A 19,729-nucleotide genomic window follows, 5' to 3' on the forward strand; every position below is an offset into this window, starting at 1 on the left:
AAATATATACAGACATATATACAGACATATATACAGAAATATATACAGACATATATACAGACATGTGTCACAATCAGTGTCACCTCTGATTGTTAATGTTGTTAGGAGAGTTCAAAGTTCACGAGTGTTTGTTCATCAGTGTCACCTCTGATCGTTAATGTTGTTATGAGAGGTCAAAGTTCACGAGTGTTCGTCCATCAGTTTCACCTCTGATCGTTAATGTTGTTATGAGAGGTCAAAGTTCACGAGTGTTTGTTCATCAGTGTCTCCTCTGATCGTTAATGTTGTTATGAGAGGTCAAAGTTCACGAGTGTTTGTTCATCAGTGTCTCCTCTGATCGTTAATGTTGTTATGAGAGTTCAAAGTTCACGAGTGTTCGTTCATCAGTGTCTCCTCTGATCGTTAATGTTGTTATGAGAGTTCAAAGTTCACGAGTGTTCGTCCATCAGTGTCACCTCTGATCGTTAATGTTGTTATTAGAGGTCAAAGTTCACGAGTGTTTGTTCATAAGTGTCACCTCTGATCGTTAATGTTGTTATGAGAGTTCAAAGTTCACAAATGTTTGTTCATCAGTGTCTCCTCTGATTGTTAATGTTGTTATGAGAGGTCAAAGTTCACGAGTGTTTGTGCATCAGTGTCTCCTCTGATCGTTAATGTTGTTATGAGAGTTCAAAGTTCAAGAGTGTTTGTTCATCAGTGTCTCCTCTGATCGTTAATGTTGTTATGAGAGTTCAAAGTTCACGAGTTTTTGTTCATCAGTGTCACCTCTGATCGTTAATGTTGTTATGAGAGGTCAAAGTTCAAGAGTGTTTGTTCATCAGTGTCTCCTCTGATCGTTAATGTTGTTATGAGAGGTCAAAGTTCACGAGTGTTTGTTCATCAGTGTCACCTCTGATCGTTAATGTTGTTATGAGAGGTCAAAGTTCAAGAGTGTTTGTTCATCAGTGTCACCTCTGATCGTTAATGTTGTTATGAGAGGTCAAAGTTCACGAGTGTTTGTTCATCAGTGTCACCTCTGATCGTTAATGTTGTTATGAGAGGTCAAAGTTCAAGAGTGTTTGTTCATCAGTGTCTCCTCTGATCGTTAATGTTGTTATGAGAGGTCAAAGTTCACGAGTGTTTGTTCATCAGTGTCACCTCTGATCGTTAATGTTGTTATGAGAGGTCAAAGTTCACGAGTTTTTCTTCATCAGTGTCACCTCTGATCGTTAATGTTGTTATGAGAGGTCAAAGTTCACGAGTGTTTGTTCATCAGTGTCTCCTCTGATCGTTAATGTTGTTATGAGAGGTCAAAGTTCACGAGTGTTCGTCAATCAGTGTCACCTCTGATCGTTAATGTTGTTATTAGAGGTCAAAGTTCACGAGTGTTTGTTCATCAGTGTCACCTCTGATCGTTAATGTTGTTATGAGAGTTCAAAGTTCACAAATGTTTGTTCATCAGTGTCTCCTCTGATTGTTAATGTTGTTATGAGAGGTCAAAGTTCACGAGTGTTTGTGCATCAGTGTCTCCTCTGATCGTTAATGTTGTTATGAGAGTTCAAAGTTCAAGAGTGTTTGTTCATCAGTGTCTCCTCTGATCGTTAATGTTGTTATGAGAGTTCAAAGTTCACGAGTGTTTGTTCATCAGTGTCACCTCTGATCGTTAATGTTGTTATGAGAGGTCAAAGTTCAAGAGTGTTTGTTCATCAGTGTCTCCTCTGATCGTTAATGTTGTTATGAGAGGTCAAAGTTCACAAGTGTTTGTTCATCAGTGTCTCCTCTGATCGTTAATGTTGTTATGAGAGGTCAAAGTTTACGAGTGTTTGTTCATCAGTGTCTCCTCTGATCGTTAATGTTGTTGTGAGAGTTCAAAGTTCAAGAGTGTTTGTTCATCAGTGTCACCTCTGATCGTTAATGTTGTTATGAGAGGTCAAAGTTCACGAGTGTTTGTTCATCAGTGTCACCTCTGATCGTTAATGTTGTTATGAGAGGTCAAAGTTCAAGAGTGTTTGTTCATCAGTGTCTCCTCTGATCGTTAATGTTGTTATGAGAGGTCAAAGTTCACGAGTGTTTGTTCATCAGTGTCACCTCTGATCGTTAATGTTGTTATGAGAGGTCAAAGTTCACGAGTTTTTCTTCATCAGTGTCACCTCTGATCGTTAATGTTGTTATGAGAGGTCAAAGTTCACGAGTGTTTGTTCATCAGTGTCTCCTCTGATCGTTAATGTTGTTATGAAAGGTCAAAGTTCACGAGTGTTTGTTCATCAGTGTCACCTCTGATCGTTAATGTTGTTATGAGAGGTCAAAGTTCACGAGTGTTTGTTCATCAGTGTCTCCTCTGATCGTTAATGTTGTTATGAGAGGTCAAAGTTCAAGAGTGTTTGTTCATCAGTGTCTCCTCTGATCGTTAATGTTGTTATGAGAGGTCAAAGTTCACGAGTGTTTGTTCATCAGTGTCTTCTCTGATCGTTAATGTTGTTATGAGAGGTCAAAGTTCACGAGTGTTTGTTCATCAGTGTCTCCTCTGATCGTTAATGTTGTTATGAGAGGTCAAAGTTCACGAGTGTTTGTTCATCAGTGTCTCCTCTGATCGTTAATGTTGTTATGAGAGTTCAAAGTTCACGAGTGTTTGTTCATCAGTGTCACCTCTGATCGTTAATGTTGTTATGAGAGGTCAAAGTTCAAGAGTGTTTGTTCATCAGTGTCTCCTCTGATCGTTAATGTTGTTATGAGAGGTCAAAGTTCAAGAGTGTTTGTTCATCAGTGTCACCTCTGATCGTTAATGTTGTTATGAGAGGTCAAAGTTCACGAGTGTTTGTTCATCAGTGTCTCCTCTGATCATTAATGTTGTTATGAGAGTTCAAAGTTCAAGAGTGTTTGTTCATCAGTGTCACCTCTGATCGTTAATGTTGTTATGAGAGGTCAAAGTTCACGAGTGTTCGTTCATCAGTGTCTCCTCTGATCGTTAATGTTGTTATGAGAGGTCAAAGTTCAAGAGTGTTTGTTCATCAGTGTCACCTCTGATCGTTAATGTTGTTATGAGAGTTCAAAGTTCACAAGTGTTTGTTCATCAGTGTCTCCTCTGATCGTTAATGTTGTTATGAGAGGTCAAAGTTCACGAGTGTTTGTTCATCAGTGTCTCCTCTGATCGTTAATGTTGTTATGAGAGTTCAAAGTTCACGAGTGTTTGTTCATCAGTGTCACCTCTGATCGTTAATGTTGTTATGAGAGGTCAAAGTTCAAGAGTGTTTGTTCATCAGTGTCTTCTCTGATCGTTAATGTTGTTATGAGAGGTCAAAGTTCAAGAGTGTTTGTTCATCAGTGTCACCTCTGATCGTTAATGTTGTTATGAGAGGTCAAAGTTCACGAGTGTTTGTTCATCAGTGTCTCCTCTGATCGTTAATGTTGTTATGAGAGGTCAAAGTTCACGAGTGTTCGTTCATCAGTGTCTCCTCTGATCGTTAATGTTGTTATGAGAGGTCAAAGTTCACGAGTGTTTGTTCATCAGTGTCTCCTCTGATCGTTAATGTTGTTATGAGAGGTCAAAGTTCACGAGTGTTCGTCCATCAGTGTCTCCTCTGATCGTTAATGTTGTTATGAGAGGTCAAAGTTCACGAGTGTTTGTTCATCAGTGTCTCCTCTGATCGTTAATGTTGTTATGAGAGGTCAAAGTTCACGAGTGTTTGTTCATCAGTGTCACCTCTGATCGTTAATGTTGTTATGAGAGGTCAAAGTTCAAGAGTGTATGTTCATCAGTGTCTCCTCTGATCGTTAATGTTGTTATGAGAGGTCAAAGTTCAAGAGTGTTTGTTCATCAGTGTCACCTCTGATCGTTAATGTTGTTATGAGAGGTCAAAGTTCACGAGTGTTTGTTCATCAGTGTCTCCTCTGATTGTTAATGTTGTTATGAGAGGTCAAAGTTCACAAGTGTTTGTTCATCAGTGTCTCCTCTGATTGTTAATGTTGTTATGAGAGGTCAAAGTTCACGAGTGTTTGTTCATCAGTGTCTCCTCTGATCGTTAATGTTGTTATGAGAGTTCAAAGTTCACGAGTGTTTGTTCATCAGTGTCTCCTCTGATCGTTAATGTTGTTATGAGAGTTCAAAGTTCACGAGTGTTTGTTCATCAGTGTCTCCTCTGATCGTTAATGTTGTTATGAGAGGTCAAAGTTCACGAGTGTTCGTCCATCAGTGTCACCTCTGATCGTTAATGTTGTTATGAGAGGTCAAAGTTCACGAGTGTTTGTTCATCAGTGTCTCCTCTGATCGTTAATGTTGTTATGAGAGGTCAAAGTTCACGAGTGTTTGTTCATCAGTGTCTCCTCTGATCGTTAATGTTGTTATGAGAGGTCAAAGTTCAAGAGTGTTTGTTCATCAGTGTCACCTCTGATCGTTAATGTTGTTATGAGAGGTTAAAGTTCACGAGTGTTTGTTCATCAGTGTCTCCTCTGATCGTTAATGTTGTTATGAGAGGTCAAAGTTCAAGAGTGTTTGTTCATCAGTGTCTCCTCTGATCGTTAATGTTGTTATGAGAGGTCAAAGTTCACGAGTGTTTGTTCATCAGTGTCTCCTCTGATCGTTAATGTTGTTATGAGAGGTCAAAGTTCACAAGTGTTTGTTCATCAGTGTCTCCTCTGATCGTTAATGTTGTTATGAGAGGTCAAAGTTCACGAGTGTTTGTTCATCACTGTCACCTCTGATCGTTAATGTTGTTATGAGAGGTCAAAGTTCACGAGTGTTTGTTCATCAGTGTCTCCTCTGATCGTTAATGTTGTTATGAGAGGTCAAAGTTCAAGAGTGTTTGTTCATCAGTGTCACCTCTGATCGTTAATGTTGTTATGAGAGGTCAAAGTTCACGAGTGTATGTTCATCAGTGTCTCCTCTGATCGTTAATGTTGTTATGAGAGGTCAAAGTTCAAGAGTGTTTGTTCATCAGTGTCTCCTCTGATCGTTAATGTTGTTATGAGAGGTCAAAGTTCACGAGTGTATGTTCATCAGTGTCTCCTCTGATCGTTAATGTTGTTATGAGAGGTCAAAGTTCAAGAGTGTATGTTCATCAGTGTCTCCTCTGATCGTTAATGTTGTTATGAGAGGTCAAAGTTCAAGAGTGTATGTTCATCAGTGTCTCCTCTGATCGTTAATGTTGTTATGAGAGGTCAAAGTTCACGAGTGTTTGTTCATCACTGTCACCTCTGATCGTTAATGTTGTTATGAGAGGTCAAAGTTCACGAGTGTTTGTTCATCAGTGTCTCCTCTGATCGTTAATGTTGTTATGAGAGGTCAAAGTTCAAGAGTGTTTGTTCATCAGTGTCACCTCTGATCGTTAATGTTGTTATGAGAGGTCAAAGTTCACGAGTGTATGTTCATCAGTGTCTCCTCTGATCGTTAATGTTGTTATGAGAGGTCAAAGTTCAAGAGTGTTTGTTCATCAGTGTCACCTCTGATCGTTAATGTTGTTATGAGAGGTCAAAGTTCACGAGTGTTTGTTCATCAGTGTCTCCTCTGATCGTTAATGTTGTTATGAGAGGTCAAAGTTCACAAGTGTTTGTTCATCAGTGTCACCTCTGATCGTTAATGTTGTTATGAGAGGTCAAAGTTCAAGAGTGTTTGTTCATCAGTGTCTCCTCTGATCGTTAATGTTGTTATGAGAGGTCAAAGTTCACGAGTGTTTGTTCATCAGTGTCTCCTCTGATCGTTAATGTTGTTATGAGAGTTCAAAGTTCACGAGTGTTTGTTCATCAGTGTCACCTCTGATCGTTAATGTTGTTATGAGAGGTCAAAGTTCAAGAGTGTTTGTTCATCAGTGTCACCTCTGATCGTTAATGTTGTTATGAGAGGTCAAAGTTCACGAGTGTATGTTCATCAGTGTCTCCTCTGATCGTTAATGTTGTTATGAGAGGTCAAAGTTCAAGAGTGTTTGTTCATCAGTGTCACCTCTGATCGTTAATGTTGTTATGAGAGGTCAAAGTTCACGAGTGTTTGTTCATCAGTGTCTCCTCTGATCGTTAATGTTGTTATGAGAGGTCAAAGTTCACAAGTGTTTGTTCATCAGTGTCACCGCTGATCGTTAATGTTGTTATGAGAGGTCAAAGTTCAAGAGTGTTTGTTCATCAGTGTCTCCTCTGATCGTTAATGTTGTTATGAGAGGTCAAAGTTCACGAGTGTTTGTTCATCAGTGTCACCTCTGATCGTTAATGTTGTTATGAGAGGTCAAAGTTCACGAATGTTTGTTCATCAGTGTCTCCTCTGATCGTTAATGTTGTTATGAGAGGTCAAAGTTCACGAGTGTTTGTTCATCAGTGTCACCTCTGATCGTTAATGTTGTTATGAGAGGTCAAAGTTCACGAGTGTTTGTTCATCAGTGTCACCTCTGATCGTTAATGTTGTTATGAGAGTTCAAAGTTCACGAGTGTTTGTTCATCAGTGTCTTCAGAACATTGAATTAATAATATTTCAGACATAAAAAAAGAATCAGTTCAATTCTGTTGTTTATGAAAGTTTTGATTTTTGTTAAAACTGTAAGTTCATATTTTCTTAATTGATGGTTGAAGTTTTTGTTGTTGAAAGAAACCTAATAAAATAATAAACAAATTCATTTTTTTTAGTTTGATATATAAGTTACACCAAATATTCAATATTTTTTATTTAGATATTTTTAAATTCAGTATAAATGTTGTTATAATAGAGTCACCAGACATAACCAACAGAGCTCAGAGCTACTGGATCATGTTTCACGTCTGTGTGTCTCATGATTGGATAAAAGTTTGAACCAGTAGCTCTGTTGGTAATTTCTGATATTATACCAACATTTATATTGAACCATTGACACCAGTGTTGATGCCAGTGTTGATGCCAGTGTTGATGCCAGTGCTGACACCAGTGTTGATGCCAGTGTTGATGCCAGTGTTGACACCAGTGTTGACACCAGTGTTGACACCAGTGTTGATGCCAGTGTTGACACCAGTGTTGATGCCAGTGTTGATGCCAGTGTTGACACCAGTGTTGATGCCAGTGTTGATGCCAGTGTTGATGTCAGTGTTGACACCAGTGCTGACACCAGTGTTGATGCCAGTGTTGATGCCAGTGTTGATGCCAGTGTTGATGTCAGTGTTGACACCAGTGTTGATGCCAGTGTTGATGCCAGTGTTGATGCCAGTGTTGATGCCAGTGTTGACACCAGTGTTGATGCCAGTGTTGATGCCAGTGTTGATGCCAGTGTTGACACCAGTGTTGATGCCAGTGTTGATGCCAGTGTTGATGCCAGTGTTGATGCCAGTGTTGACACCAGTGTTGATGCCAGTGTTGATGCCAGTGTTGATGCCAGTGTTGACACCAGTGTTGATGCCAGTGTTGATGCCAGTGTTGACACCAGTGTTGATGCCAGTGTTGATGCCAGTGTTGACACCAGTGTTGATGCCAGTGTTGATGCCAGTGTTGATGCCAGTGTTGATGCCAGTGTTGACACCAGTGTTGACACCAGTGTTGATGCCAGTGTTGATGCCAGTGTTGATGCCAGTGTTGATGTCAGTGTTGACACCAGTGCTGACACCAGTGTTGATGCCAGTGTTGATGCCAGTGTTGATGCCAGTGTTGACACCAGTGTTGATGCCAGTGTTGACACCAGTGTTGATGCCAGTGTTGATGCCAGTGTTGATGCCAGTGTTGATGCCAGTGTTGACACCAGTGTTGACACCAGTGTTGATGCCAGTGTTGATGCCAGTGTTGACACCAGTGTTGATGCCAGTGTTGATGCCAGTGTTGATGCCAGTGTTGACACCAGTGTTGATGCCAGTGTTGATGCCAGTGTTGACACCAGTGTTGATGCCAGTGTTGATGCCAGTGTTGATGCCAGTGTTGACACCAGTGTTGATGCCAGTGTTGATGCCAGTGTTGATGCCAGTGTTGACACCAGTGTTGATGCCAGTGTTGATGCCAGTGTTGATGCCAGTGTTGACACCAGTGTTGATGCCAGTGTTGATGCCAGTGTTGACACCAGTGTTGATGCCAGTGTTAATGCCAGTGTTGATGCCAGTGTTGATGCCAGTGTTGACACCAGTGTTGACACCAGTGTTGATGCCAGTGTTGATGCCAGTGTTGATGCCAGTGTTGACACCAGTGTTGATGCCAGTGTTGATGCCAGTGTTGATGCCAGTGTGTACACCAGTGTTGACACCAGTGTTGATGCCAGTGTTGATACCAGTGTGTACACCAGTGTTGACACCAGTGTTGATGCCAGTGTTGACACCAGTGTTGACACCAGTGTTGACACCAGTGTTGAAGCCAGTGTTGACACCAGTGTTGACACCAGTGTTGACACCAGTGTTGATGCCAGTGTTGACACCAGTGTTGACACCAGTGTTGACACCAGTGTTGATGCCAGTGTTGACACCAGTGTTGACACCAGTGTTGACACCAGTGTTGATGCCAGTGTTGACACCAGTGTTGATGCCAGTGTTGATGCCAGTGTTGATGCCAGTGTTGACACCAGTGTTGACACCAGTGTTGACACCAGTGTTGATGCCAGTGTTGATGCCAGTGTTGACACCAGTGTTGACACCAGTGTTGACACCAGTGTTGATGCCAGTGTTGATGCCAGTGTTGACACCAGTGTTGACACCAGTGTTGATGCCAGTGTTGATGCCAGTGTTGATGCCAGTGTTGATGCCAGTGTTGACACCAGTGTTGACACCAGTGTTGACGCCAGTGTTGACACCAGTGTTGACACCAGTGTTGACGCCAGTGTTGATGCCAGTGTTGACACCAGTGTTGATGCCAGTGTTGATGCCAGTGTTGATGCCAGTGTTGATGCCAGTGTTGATGCCAGTGTTGATGCCAGTGTTGACACCATTGTTGACACCAGTGTTGACACCAGTGTTGACACCAGTGTTGATGCCAGTGTTGACACCAGTGTTGACACCAGTGTTGATGCCAGTGTTGACACCAGTGTTGACACCAGTGTTGATGCCAGTGTTGACACCATTGTTGACACCATTGTTGACACCAGTGTTGACACCAGTGTTGATGCCAGTGTTGATGCCAGTGTTGATGCCAGTGTTGACACCATTGTTGACACCAGTGTTGACACCAGTGTTGACACCAGTGTTGATGCCAGTGTTGACACCAGTGTTGATGCCAGTGTTGATGCCAGTGTTGATGCCAGTGTTGACACCAGTGTTGATGCCAGTGTTGATGCCAGTGTTGATGCCAGTGTTGACACCAGTGTTGATGCCAGTGTTGACGCCAGTGTTGACACCAGTGTTGACACCATTGTTGACACCAGTGTTGACACCAGTGTTGACACCAGTGTTGATGCCAGTGTTGACACCAGTGTTGATGCCAGTGTTGATGCCAGTGTTGATGCCAGTGTTGACACCAGTGTTGACACCAGTGTTGACACCAGTGTTGACACCAGTGTTGATGCCAGTGTTGACACCAGTGTTGACGCCAGTGTTGATGCCAGTGTTGATGCCAGTGTTGATGCCAGTGTTAACACCAGTGTTGATGTCAGTGTTGACACGATATTGATGTCAGTGTTGATGTCAGTGTTGATGCCAGTGTTGATGCCAGTGTTGACACCAGTGTTGATGCCAGTGTTGATGCCAGTGTTGACACCAGTGTTGATGCCAGTGTTGATGCCAGTGTTGACACCAGTGTTGACACCAGTGTTGACACCAGTGTTGATGCCAGTGTTGACACCAGTGTTGATGTCAGTGTTGACACCAGTGTTGATGCCAGTGTTGATGCCAGTGTTGATGCCAGTGTTGATGCCAGTGTTGATGCCAGTGTTGACACCAGCGTTGACACCAGTATTGATGCCAGTGTTGATGTCAGTGTTGATGTCAGTGTTGACACCAGTGTTGATGTCAGTGTTGACACCAGTGTTGATGCCAGTGTTGATGCCAGTGTTGATGCCAGTGTTGATGCCAGTGTTGATGCCAGTGTTGACACCAGTGTTGATGCCAGTGTTGACACCAGCGTTGACACCAGTGTTGACACCAGTGTTGACGCCAGTGTTGATGCCAGTGTTGATGCCAGTGTTGACACCAGTGTTGATGCCAGTGTTGACACCAGTGTTGATGCCAGTGTTGACGCCAGTGTTGACACCAGTGTTGATGCCAGTGTTGACGCCAGTGTTGACACCAGTGTTGACACCAGCGTTGACACCAGTGTTGACACCAGTGTTGATGCCAGTGTTGATGCCAGTGTTGACACCAGTGTTTCCAGTTCGAGCGTCTGTTCTTAATCTTTGCTTAATTAGTTCCTTGTTTTCCAGCAAGAACGGCTCGACTGATGAGGTTTATGGGTTTGAGTGAGAGTTTAGAAACACTGGAGGCCGAGCTGCTCGATAAATCTGATGAAGTTAACAAGCTTGTTTCGTTGAGGAGACACAGAAGTGATGTCGGAGCAATACTTGCTGCTAAACGGGATGCGGAGGATTAGGACGCGAGCAGTTCTGCTTACAAAGTGGTTCATTAGTGGAAACACAACACACTGGGTTCAATCCTCCACGGACAGATGTCGAATACCTGAACCCAGAATCACGACTCTCACGCTTTAGTTCACTTCCTCGTGTTGAGAATTAAAATGTTACTTTTATAATTGACCTGCTTTAAAAGAATCACCGACAGTTGAACCAACAACTAACAAATATTTGAGTGAAGTAATACTTAATAATAAAACAAACAACAACATAGTAACCCACTGGTTAAATACAATTTGTGTTGTTTTACATCTATCATGAATTAATAATTTTTTTGTTTCCTTTCGTAATAAAGTCGACATCCGTAGAATCAGTCACATTATTAACCAATCACAGAGTATTAACCTGTACTAATCATGGTTAGTAGAAAACAAACATGTTCAGTAGAATACACACATGTTTAGTAGAATACAAACATGTTCAGTAGAATATAAACATGTTTAGTAGAATACACACATGTTTAGTAGAATACACACATGTTTAGTAGAATACAAACATGTTTAGTAGAATACAAACATGTTTAGTAGAATACAAACATGTTTAGTAGAATACAAACATGTTTAGGAGAATACACCCATGTTTAGTAGAATACACACATGTTTAGTAGAATACAAACATGTTTAGTAGAATACAAACATGTTTAGTAGAATACAAACATGTTCAGTAGAATACAAACATGTTTAGTAGAATACACACATGTTTAGTAGAATACAAACATGTTTAGTAGAATACAAACATGTTTAGTAGAATACAAACATGTTTAGTAGAATTCAAACATGTTTAGGAGAATACACCCATGTTTAGTAGAATACACACATGTTTAGTAGAATACAAACATGTTTAGTAGAATACAAACATGTTTAGTAGAATACAAACATGTTTAGTAGAATACAAACATGTTTAGTAGAATACAAACATGTTTAGTAGAATACACACATGTTTAGTAGAATACAAACATGTTTAGTAGAATACAAACATGTTTAGTAGAATACACACATGTTTAGTAGAATACAAACATGTTTAGTAGAATACAAACATGTTTAGTAGAATACACACATGTTTAGTAGAATACAAACATGTTTAGTAGAATACACACATGTTTAGTAGAATACAAACATGTTTAGGAGAATACAAACATGTTTAGTAGAATACACACATGTTTAGTAGAATACAAACATGTTTAGTAGAATACACACATGTTTAGTAGAATACAAACATGTTTAGTAGAATACAAACATGTTTAGTAGAATACACACATGTTTAGTAGAATACAAACATGTTTAGTAGAATACACACATGTTTAGTAGAATACAAACATGTTTAGTAGAATACAAACATGTTTAGTAGAATACACACATGTTTAGTAGAATACAAACATGTTTAGGAGAATACACACATGTTTAGTAGAATACAAACATGTTTAGTAGAATACAAACATGTTTAGTAGAATACAAACATGTTTAGTAGAATACACACATGTTTAGTAGAATACAAACATGTTTAGGAGAATACACACATGTTTAGTAGAATACAAACATGTTTAGTAGAATACAAACATGTTCAGTAGAATACACACATGTTTAGTAGAATACACACATGTTTAGTAGAATACAAACATGTTTAGTAGAATACACACATGTTTAGTAGAATACAAACATGTTTAGTAGAATACAAACATGTTTAGTAGAATACACACATGTTTAGTAGAATACAAACATGTTTAGGAGAATACACACATGTTTAGTAGAATACAAACATGTTTAGTAGAATACAAACATGTTTAGTAGAATACAAACATGTTTAGTAGAATACACACATGTTTAGTAGAATACAAACATGTTTAGGAGAATACACACATGTTTAGTAGAATACAAACATGTTTAGTAGAATACAAACATGTTCAGTAGAATACACACATGTTTAGTAGAATACAAACATGTTTAGGAGAATACAAACATGTTTAGTAGAATACAAACATGTTTAGTAGAATACACACATGTTTAGTAGAATACAAACATGTTTAGTAGAATACAAACATGTTCAGTAGAATACACACATGTTTAGTAGAATACAAACATGTTTAGGAGAATACAAACATGTTTAGGAGAATACACACATGTTTAGTAGAATACAAACATGTTTAGTAGAATACAAACATGTTCAGTAGAATACACACATGTTTAGTAGAATACAAACATGTTTAGGAGAATACAAACATGTTTAGGAGAATACAAACATGTTTAGTAGAATACAAACAAATATGGTGGAATGTTTCTACTCTGGCGAGAGAATGTCTCATCGTGATTGACTTCATCGATTCTTTCGAACTGACTGGTCTTGTGAGAGATGAAGGTCATGACATCATCAGCAAAGAGCTTCAGTCGATCAAAACCAACATCTTCGTGACTGAAAACTCCAATTTGGTCCCAGTTCACCGTCACTGTGACCGTGTGTGGTTAACAATAGTGTGAGGAGAACACACACTTCAACGTTCTCGCTCTCAAAGGTCTGTGACTGATCTTCAAACCATCAAAGGTTACATAAGTCTCTTCAGAACAAACAATAGATTTGACACGTTCTCCATGTTCTCGCTGCTCAGATGTTCCTTCTCTTCTTCTGCACCAGGAACATTTCACGTTGTCTTCAGCTCTGGTTGTTCTGAGATGATCTTCCTGTTTCCATCACATGTTTACTTGGATCACACACTTGTTTCTCCTGCGTCCGACCCGTGGTCTCCTCCCAGTGGAACCTGAACAATGAGGTTCTAGACACACCAGAACCAGAAAACCTTCGTTACACAACCTACAAATGAAACCAAACAAAACAAGAGACGCGACCATTAATGTCGTGTAAATATATCTTGAACAACAACAAAGACGGTAGAAACATCAGGACATGGACCTGAGGGACATGTTGCAATTCAACTTCAGACCTCTAGAGCGTCCTCTGCACTGACTGAGGATGAGAGGATACAGATAACCAGAGGAGAGTGAGACGATCTCGAGGTGTGAGCTCTACTCCGAGTCTCCCCCTGATGACCGGCTCACCTCTGAGAGGACTTGTCTTCACGGGAGGAGACACGAGTCCTGGTGGACGTTCATCCAGAGGCGAAGGTTCTCGACGTTATCTTCGCCTCACGACAATCTAACAAACATGAAGAATGTTCTACACAAACATGTGCGATTTCGTTCCAGTCGTGGTTCGACTTGTTTTTGCTAAAGCGTCTCGAAGGTGTAAATATTCATGATGTCACGAGACCTTCATGATGTCACGAGACCTTCATGATGTCACGAGACCTTCATGATGTCACGAGACCTTCATGATGTCACGAGACCTTCATGATGTCACGAGACCTTCATGATGTCACGAGACCTTCATGATGTCACGAGACCTTCATGATGTCACGAGACCTTCATGATGTCACGAGACCTTTATGATGTCACGAGACCTTTATGATGTCACGAGACCTTCTTGATGTCACGAGACCTTCATGATGTCACGAGACCTTCATGATGTCACGAGACCTTCATGATGTCACGAGACCTTCATGATGTCACGAGACCTTCATGATGTCACGAGACCTTCATGATGTCACGAGACCTTCATGATGTCACGAGACCTTCATGATGTCACAAGACCTTCATGATGTCACGAGACCTTCATGATGTCACGAGACCTTCATGATGTCACGAGACCTTCATGATGTCACGAGACCTTCATGATGTCAAGAGACCTTCATGATGTCACGAGACCTTCATGATGTCACGAGACCTTCATGATGTCACGAGACCTTCATGATGTCACGAGACCTTCATGATGTCACAAGACCTTCATGACGTCACGAGACCTTCATGATGTCACGAGACCTTCATGATGTCACGAGACCTTCATGATGTCACGAGACCTTCATGATGTCACGAGACCTTCATGATGTCACGAGACCTTCATGATGTCACGAGACCTTCATGATGTCACGAGACCTTCATGATGTCACGAGACCTTCATCTTCAAACATTCACGAGCTTCTAAGTGGACACAGAGTGAAGACTCTTGAGAGAACATCAAGAAGAACCTCAGAGAAACAAGCTCTCACCACAGAAGCAACAACCATGAATCATACATGAGCTTCTGCAACATCATCCACGAGAACCAGCGTCTGAGGCTCCACTCTGAACCTGAACCATAACATTATGACCACCTGTTCCTGGGGTCGAGGGGGCAGCAGCGTCAGAGTCTCTCCAGCAGGTCCCGGGTCTGAACCGTGGTCTCCTCAGTGGAACATAGAGTCCAGCGAGGCGTCCGGGTCAACTTGTTTCTGCCAGCGTTGAACAGACGTGCGGCAGCAGCAGGGAGAGGCCACACGAGTCAAATCCTTCAAAACCTTCATCGGTCCAGATGGAACTCACTCACAGATTGGAAAACAAGTTCAAAATGAAACTTTGAATGAAGCTGATCTTTCTGGACCTAAATTGTTTGTCTTACTTTCAGCATCAGTTTGTTCCGAGAACCACATGGTTGTGTCTCAGACCAGAGTTTAGTTCACATACATGTTGTTAAGAAGGATCCAGAGGGATCTAGTTGATCTACGTGTCAATCACAGTGAGAAAAGTCTCAGAGGTCGACCGAGCTTTAGGGTCAGTCAGTGACAGAAGGTCAAAGTTCACAATCGTCTCCTGGTGTTTCAAGTTTCTTCAGAGTTGAACATCTCTTATGTTGACACGTGTCACTCCAGCAAGGACTGAGGACCTCCTGCTGTGCTTCTTCCAGGTGTGGAATGAAGGAGGGGGCGGAGCTTACCTGGCTGAGGTGCGCTTGGATCTGAACACGACGGTCGCTGCCGCGAGGGATGAGCGAGTGAACAGGTCCTAACCTTCCGTGCTGTTTGAGGACCTGTTTGAGGACCTCCCCCCCCACCGGGCCAGACCATGTGGCTGGCTGCACCTCGAGACCACCTGGCGCCGGCGCACCTGCCGCACCGGCGCCAGAGAGTCAGCGTCACGCACTGCGCCCTCCTGTGGTGGATCCTCTGCTCCTGCTGGTCCATCACCAAGGCCACCAGCCAGAAGTTCTACCCGACCGTGACCACGCAGTTCGGGAAGCTTCGCGGCCTCCGGGTCCCGGTACCCAGCGAGGTCCTGAGGCCGGTGGACCAGTACCTGGGCGTCCCGTACGCCGCCCCGCCGGTGGGCGAGAAGCGCTTCATGCCGCCCGACCAGCCGACCTCCTGGTCCGGCGTGAGGAACGCGACCCACTTCATGCCCGTGTGTCCCCAGAACATCCACAACACGGCGCCGGAGATCATGATGCCCATATGGTTCACCTACAACCTGGACACCGTGGCCTCCTACATCCAGGACCAGAGCGAGGACTGTCTGTACCTCAACATCTACACGCCCACGGACGACGGTGAGAAACTCTTTTCTTCAGTCACATGTTCTTGTATGTTTGTTCATTTTAATGTAGCGACTCGTCGTCTTCGTCTTCAACACTTAACATCTAACACCTTCAAGGTGCTCGACTGTAACGTTTGTGTGCTTGTGTGTGTGTGTACTAGTTTGTGTGTGCGTTTGTGTGTGCAGGTGTGTGTTTGTGAGTGCGTTTGTGTGTACTAGAGTGTACTAGATTGTGTGTGCGTTTGTGTGTGCAGGTGTGTGTTTGTGAGTGTGTTTGTGTGTACTAGAGTGTACTAGTTTGTGTGTGCGTTTGTGTGTGCAGGTGTGTGTTTGTGAGTGCGTTTGTGTGTACTAGAGTGTACTAGTTTGTGTGTGCGTTTGTGTGTGCAGGTGTGTGTTTGTGAGTGCGTTTGTGTGTACTGGAGTCTACTAGATTGTACTAGAGTGTACTAGATTGTGTGTGCGTTTGTGTGTGCAGGTGTGTGTGTGTGTACTACAGTGTACTAGTTTGTGTGTGCTTGTGAGTGTGTGTACTAGTTTGTGTGTGCGTTTGTGTGTGCAGGTGTGTGTTTGTGAGTGTGTTTGTGTGTACTAGAGTGTACTAGATTGTGTGTGCGTTTGTGTGTGCAGGTGTGTGTGTGTGTACTACAGTGTACTAGTTTGTGTGTGCTTGTGAGTGTGTGTGTGTGTGTGTGTGTGTGTCTGTGATTAGCACTTGAATGTAAAGGTTGTGCATTTGCAGCCTCCTCAGTGACTCCAGTGAATCCACTGAAGATTGTGTTGCTCTACGAAGAACAAGATGTTTCTACACAAGATGTTTCTACACAAGATGTTTCTACACAACATGTTTCTACACAACATGTTTCTACACAACATGTTTCTACACAAGATGTTTCTACACAAGATGTTTCTACACAAGATGTTTCTACACAACATGTTTCTACACAACATGTTTCTACACAACATGTTTCTACACAACATGTTTCTACACAACATGTTTCTACACAACATGTTTCTACACAACATGTTTCTACACAACATGTTTCTACACAACATGTTACTACACAACATGTTTCTACACAACATGTTTCTACACAACATGTTTCTACACAACATGTTTCTACACAACATGTTTCTACACAACATGTTTCTACACAACATGTTTCTACACAACATGTTTCTACACAACATGTTTCTACACAACATGTTTCTACACAACATGTTTCTACACAACATGTTTCTACACAACATGTTTCTACACAACATGTTTCTACACAACATGTTTCTACACAACATGTTTCTACACAACATGTTTCTACACAAGATGTTTCTACACAACATGTTTCTACACAACATGTTTCTACACAACATGTTTCTACACAACATGTTTCTACACAACATGTTTCTACACAACATGTTTCTACACAACATGTTTCTACACAACATGTTTCTACACAACATGTTTCTACACAACATGTTTCTACACAACATGTTTCTACACAAGATGTTACTACACAACATGTTTCTACACAACATGTTTCTACACAACATGTTTCTACACAACATGTTTCTACACAACATGTTTCTACACAACATGTTTCTACACAACATGTTTCTACACAACATGTTTCTACACAACATGTTTCTACACAACATGTTTCTACACAACATGTTTCTACACAACATGTTTCTACACAACATGTTTCTACACAACATGTTTCTACACAACATGTTTCTACACAACATGTTTCTACACAACATGTTTCTACACAACATGTTTCTACACAACATGTTTCTACACAACATGTTTCTACACAACATGTTTCTACACAACATGTTTCTACACAACATGTTTCTACACAACATGTTTCTACACAACATGTTTCTACACAACATGTTTCTACACAACATGTTTCTACACAACATGTTTCTACACAACATGTTTCTACACAACATGTTTCTACACAACATGTTTCTACACAACATGTTTCTACACAATATGTTTCTACACAACATGTTTCTACACAACATGTTTCTACACAACATGTTTCTACACAACATGTTTCTACACAACATGTTTCTACACAACATGTTTCTACACAACATGTTTCTACACAACATGTTTCTACACAACATGTTTCTACACAACATGTTTCTACACAACATGTTTCTACACAACATGTTTCTACACAACATGTTTCTACACAACATGTTTCTACACAACATGTTTCTACACAACATGTTTCTACACAACATGTTTCTACACAACATGTTTCTACACAACATGTTTCTACACAACATGTTTCTACACAACATGTTTCTACACAACATGTTTCTACACAACATGTTTCTACACAACATGTTTCTACACAACATGTTTCTACACAACATGTTTCTACACAACATGTTTCTACACAACATGTTTCTACACAACATGTTTCTACACAACATGTTTCTACACAACATGTTTCTACACAACATGTTTCTACACAACATGTTACTACACAACATGTTTCTACACAACATGTTTCTACACAACATGTTTCTACACAACATGTTTCTACACAACATGTTTCTACACAACATGTTTCTACACAACATGTTTCTACACAACATGTTTCTACACAACATGTTTCTACACAACATGTTTCTACACAACATGTTTCTACACAAGATGTTTCTACACAACATGTTACTACACAAGATGTTTCTACACAACATGTTTCTACACAAGATGTTTCTACACAAGTGTATCTTCAACAGGATGAAACTGCAGCAGCTTCTACTTCTTCAGACTTCATTGTTTATTTAAGACGAGCTTCAGGCGTCTTTGACTTTATCTTTTCTCTGATGTTTGTTCAACTTCATGTGATTCTTAACCAAACCTGCAGAAGTTTGTCTTCACAACGTTGAACATCATTGATGTAGAAACTTTTATGGGAATTATTTTAACCCTTGAATTATATGTTGCAATAATTGAACTTTATACTTAATAATAATTATTTCTACTTCATCACATGATCGTCTGTGATTCACATGATTGGCTGGAAGTTTGATCCAGTAGCTCTTGCTCTGTTGGTTCGGTCTGGAGACATTTTTGTGTTTTATACAAACACAAACACAAACACAAACACAAATACAAACACAAACACAAACACAAACACAAACACAAACACAAACACAAATATAAATATAAATATAAATATAAATATAAATACAAATACAAATACAAATACAAACACAAATATAAATATAAATATAAATATAAATATAAATACAAATACAAATACAAATACAAATACAAATACAAACACAAATATAAATATAAATACAAATGTACAGACAAATATAAATACAAACACAAACACAAAAATAAATATAAATATAAATATAATAGAAATACAAATATAAAGACAAATACAAATATAAAAACAAATATAAAGGCAAATATAAATACAAACACAAATAAAAATGAAAATATAAAGACAAATCTAAATACAAACACAAACACAAATATAAATATAAATATAAATATAAATACAAATACAAATATAAAGGCAAATATAAATACAAACACAAACATACATTTAAATATAAACACAAACACAAACACAAACACAAACATAAATACAAACACAAACACAAACACAAATAATAAATGAATACTGACTCAATGTTGTGTTTCTCCTCCAGCGAGCCTCAACAAGAAGAAATCCTTCTCACACGCCGAGATCCATATATCAGAAGGTACGTCTGTCTGACCACCTGTCAATCAAATTCAATTCACATGTTTCTGTGTCAATCATTTCAATAGTTCATCAGTCACATGACTCTCCTGTAACATGTTTGATCTTTGTGTTACTATAACAACAACTTTAT

General features: G+C 40.3%; 1 protein-coding gene across 1 annotated transcript in view; it reads left to right on the plus strand.

The window, feature by feature from the left end:
• The window catches only part of LOC148065655 (neuroligin-3-like), a 38,818-nt gene that overhangs the window by 6,643 nt on the left and 12,446 nt on the right, over positions 1 to 19,729 (plus strand). The window contains exons 2-3 of the mRNA XM_087806981.1: positions 15,225 to 15,863; positions 19,544 to 19,597. Coding sequence (XP_087663107.1) covers positions 15,383 to 15,863; positions 19,544 to 19,597 — 535 coding nt within the window. The 5' untranslated portion in view covers positions 15,225 to 15,382. The remainder of the gene's footprint in view (positions 1 to 15,224; positions 15,864 to 19,543; positions 19,598 to 19,729) is intronic.

This window comes from Callionymus lyra, chromosome 14, assembly GCF_982586985.1.
Source record: "Callionymus lyra chromosome 14, fCalLyr1.hap1.1, whole genome shotgun sequence".
NCBI lineage: Eukaryota > Metazoa > Chordata > Actinopteri > Syngnathiformes > Callionymidae > Callionymus > Callionymus lyra.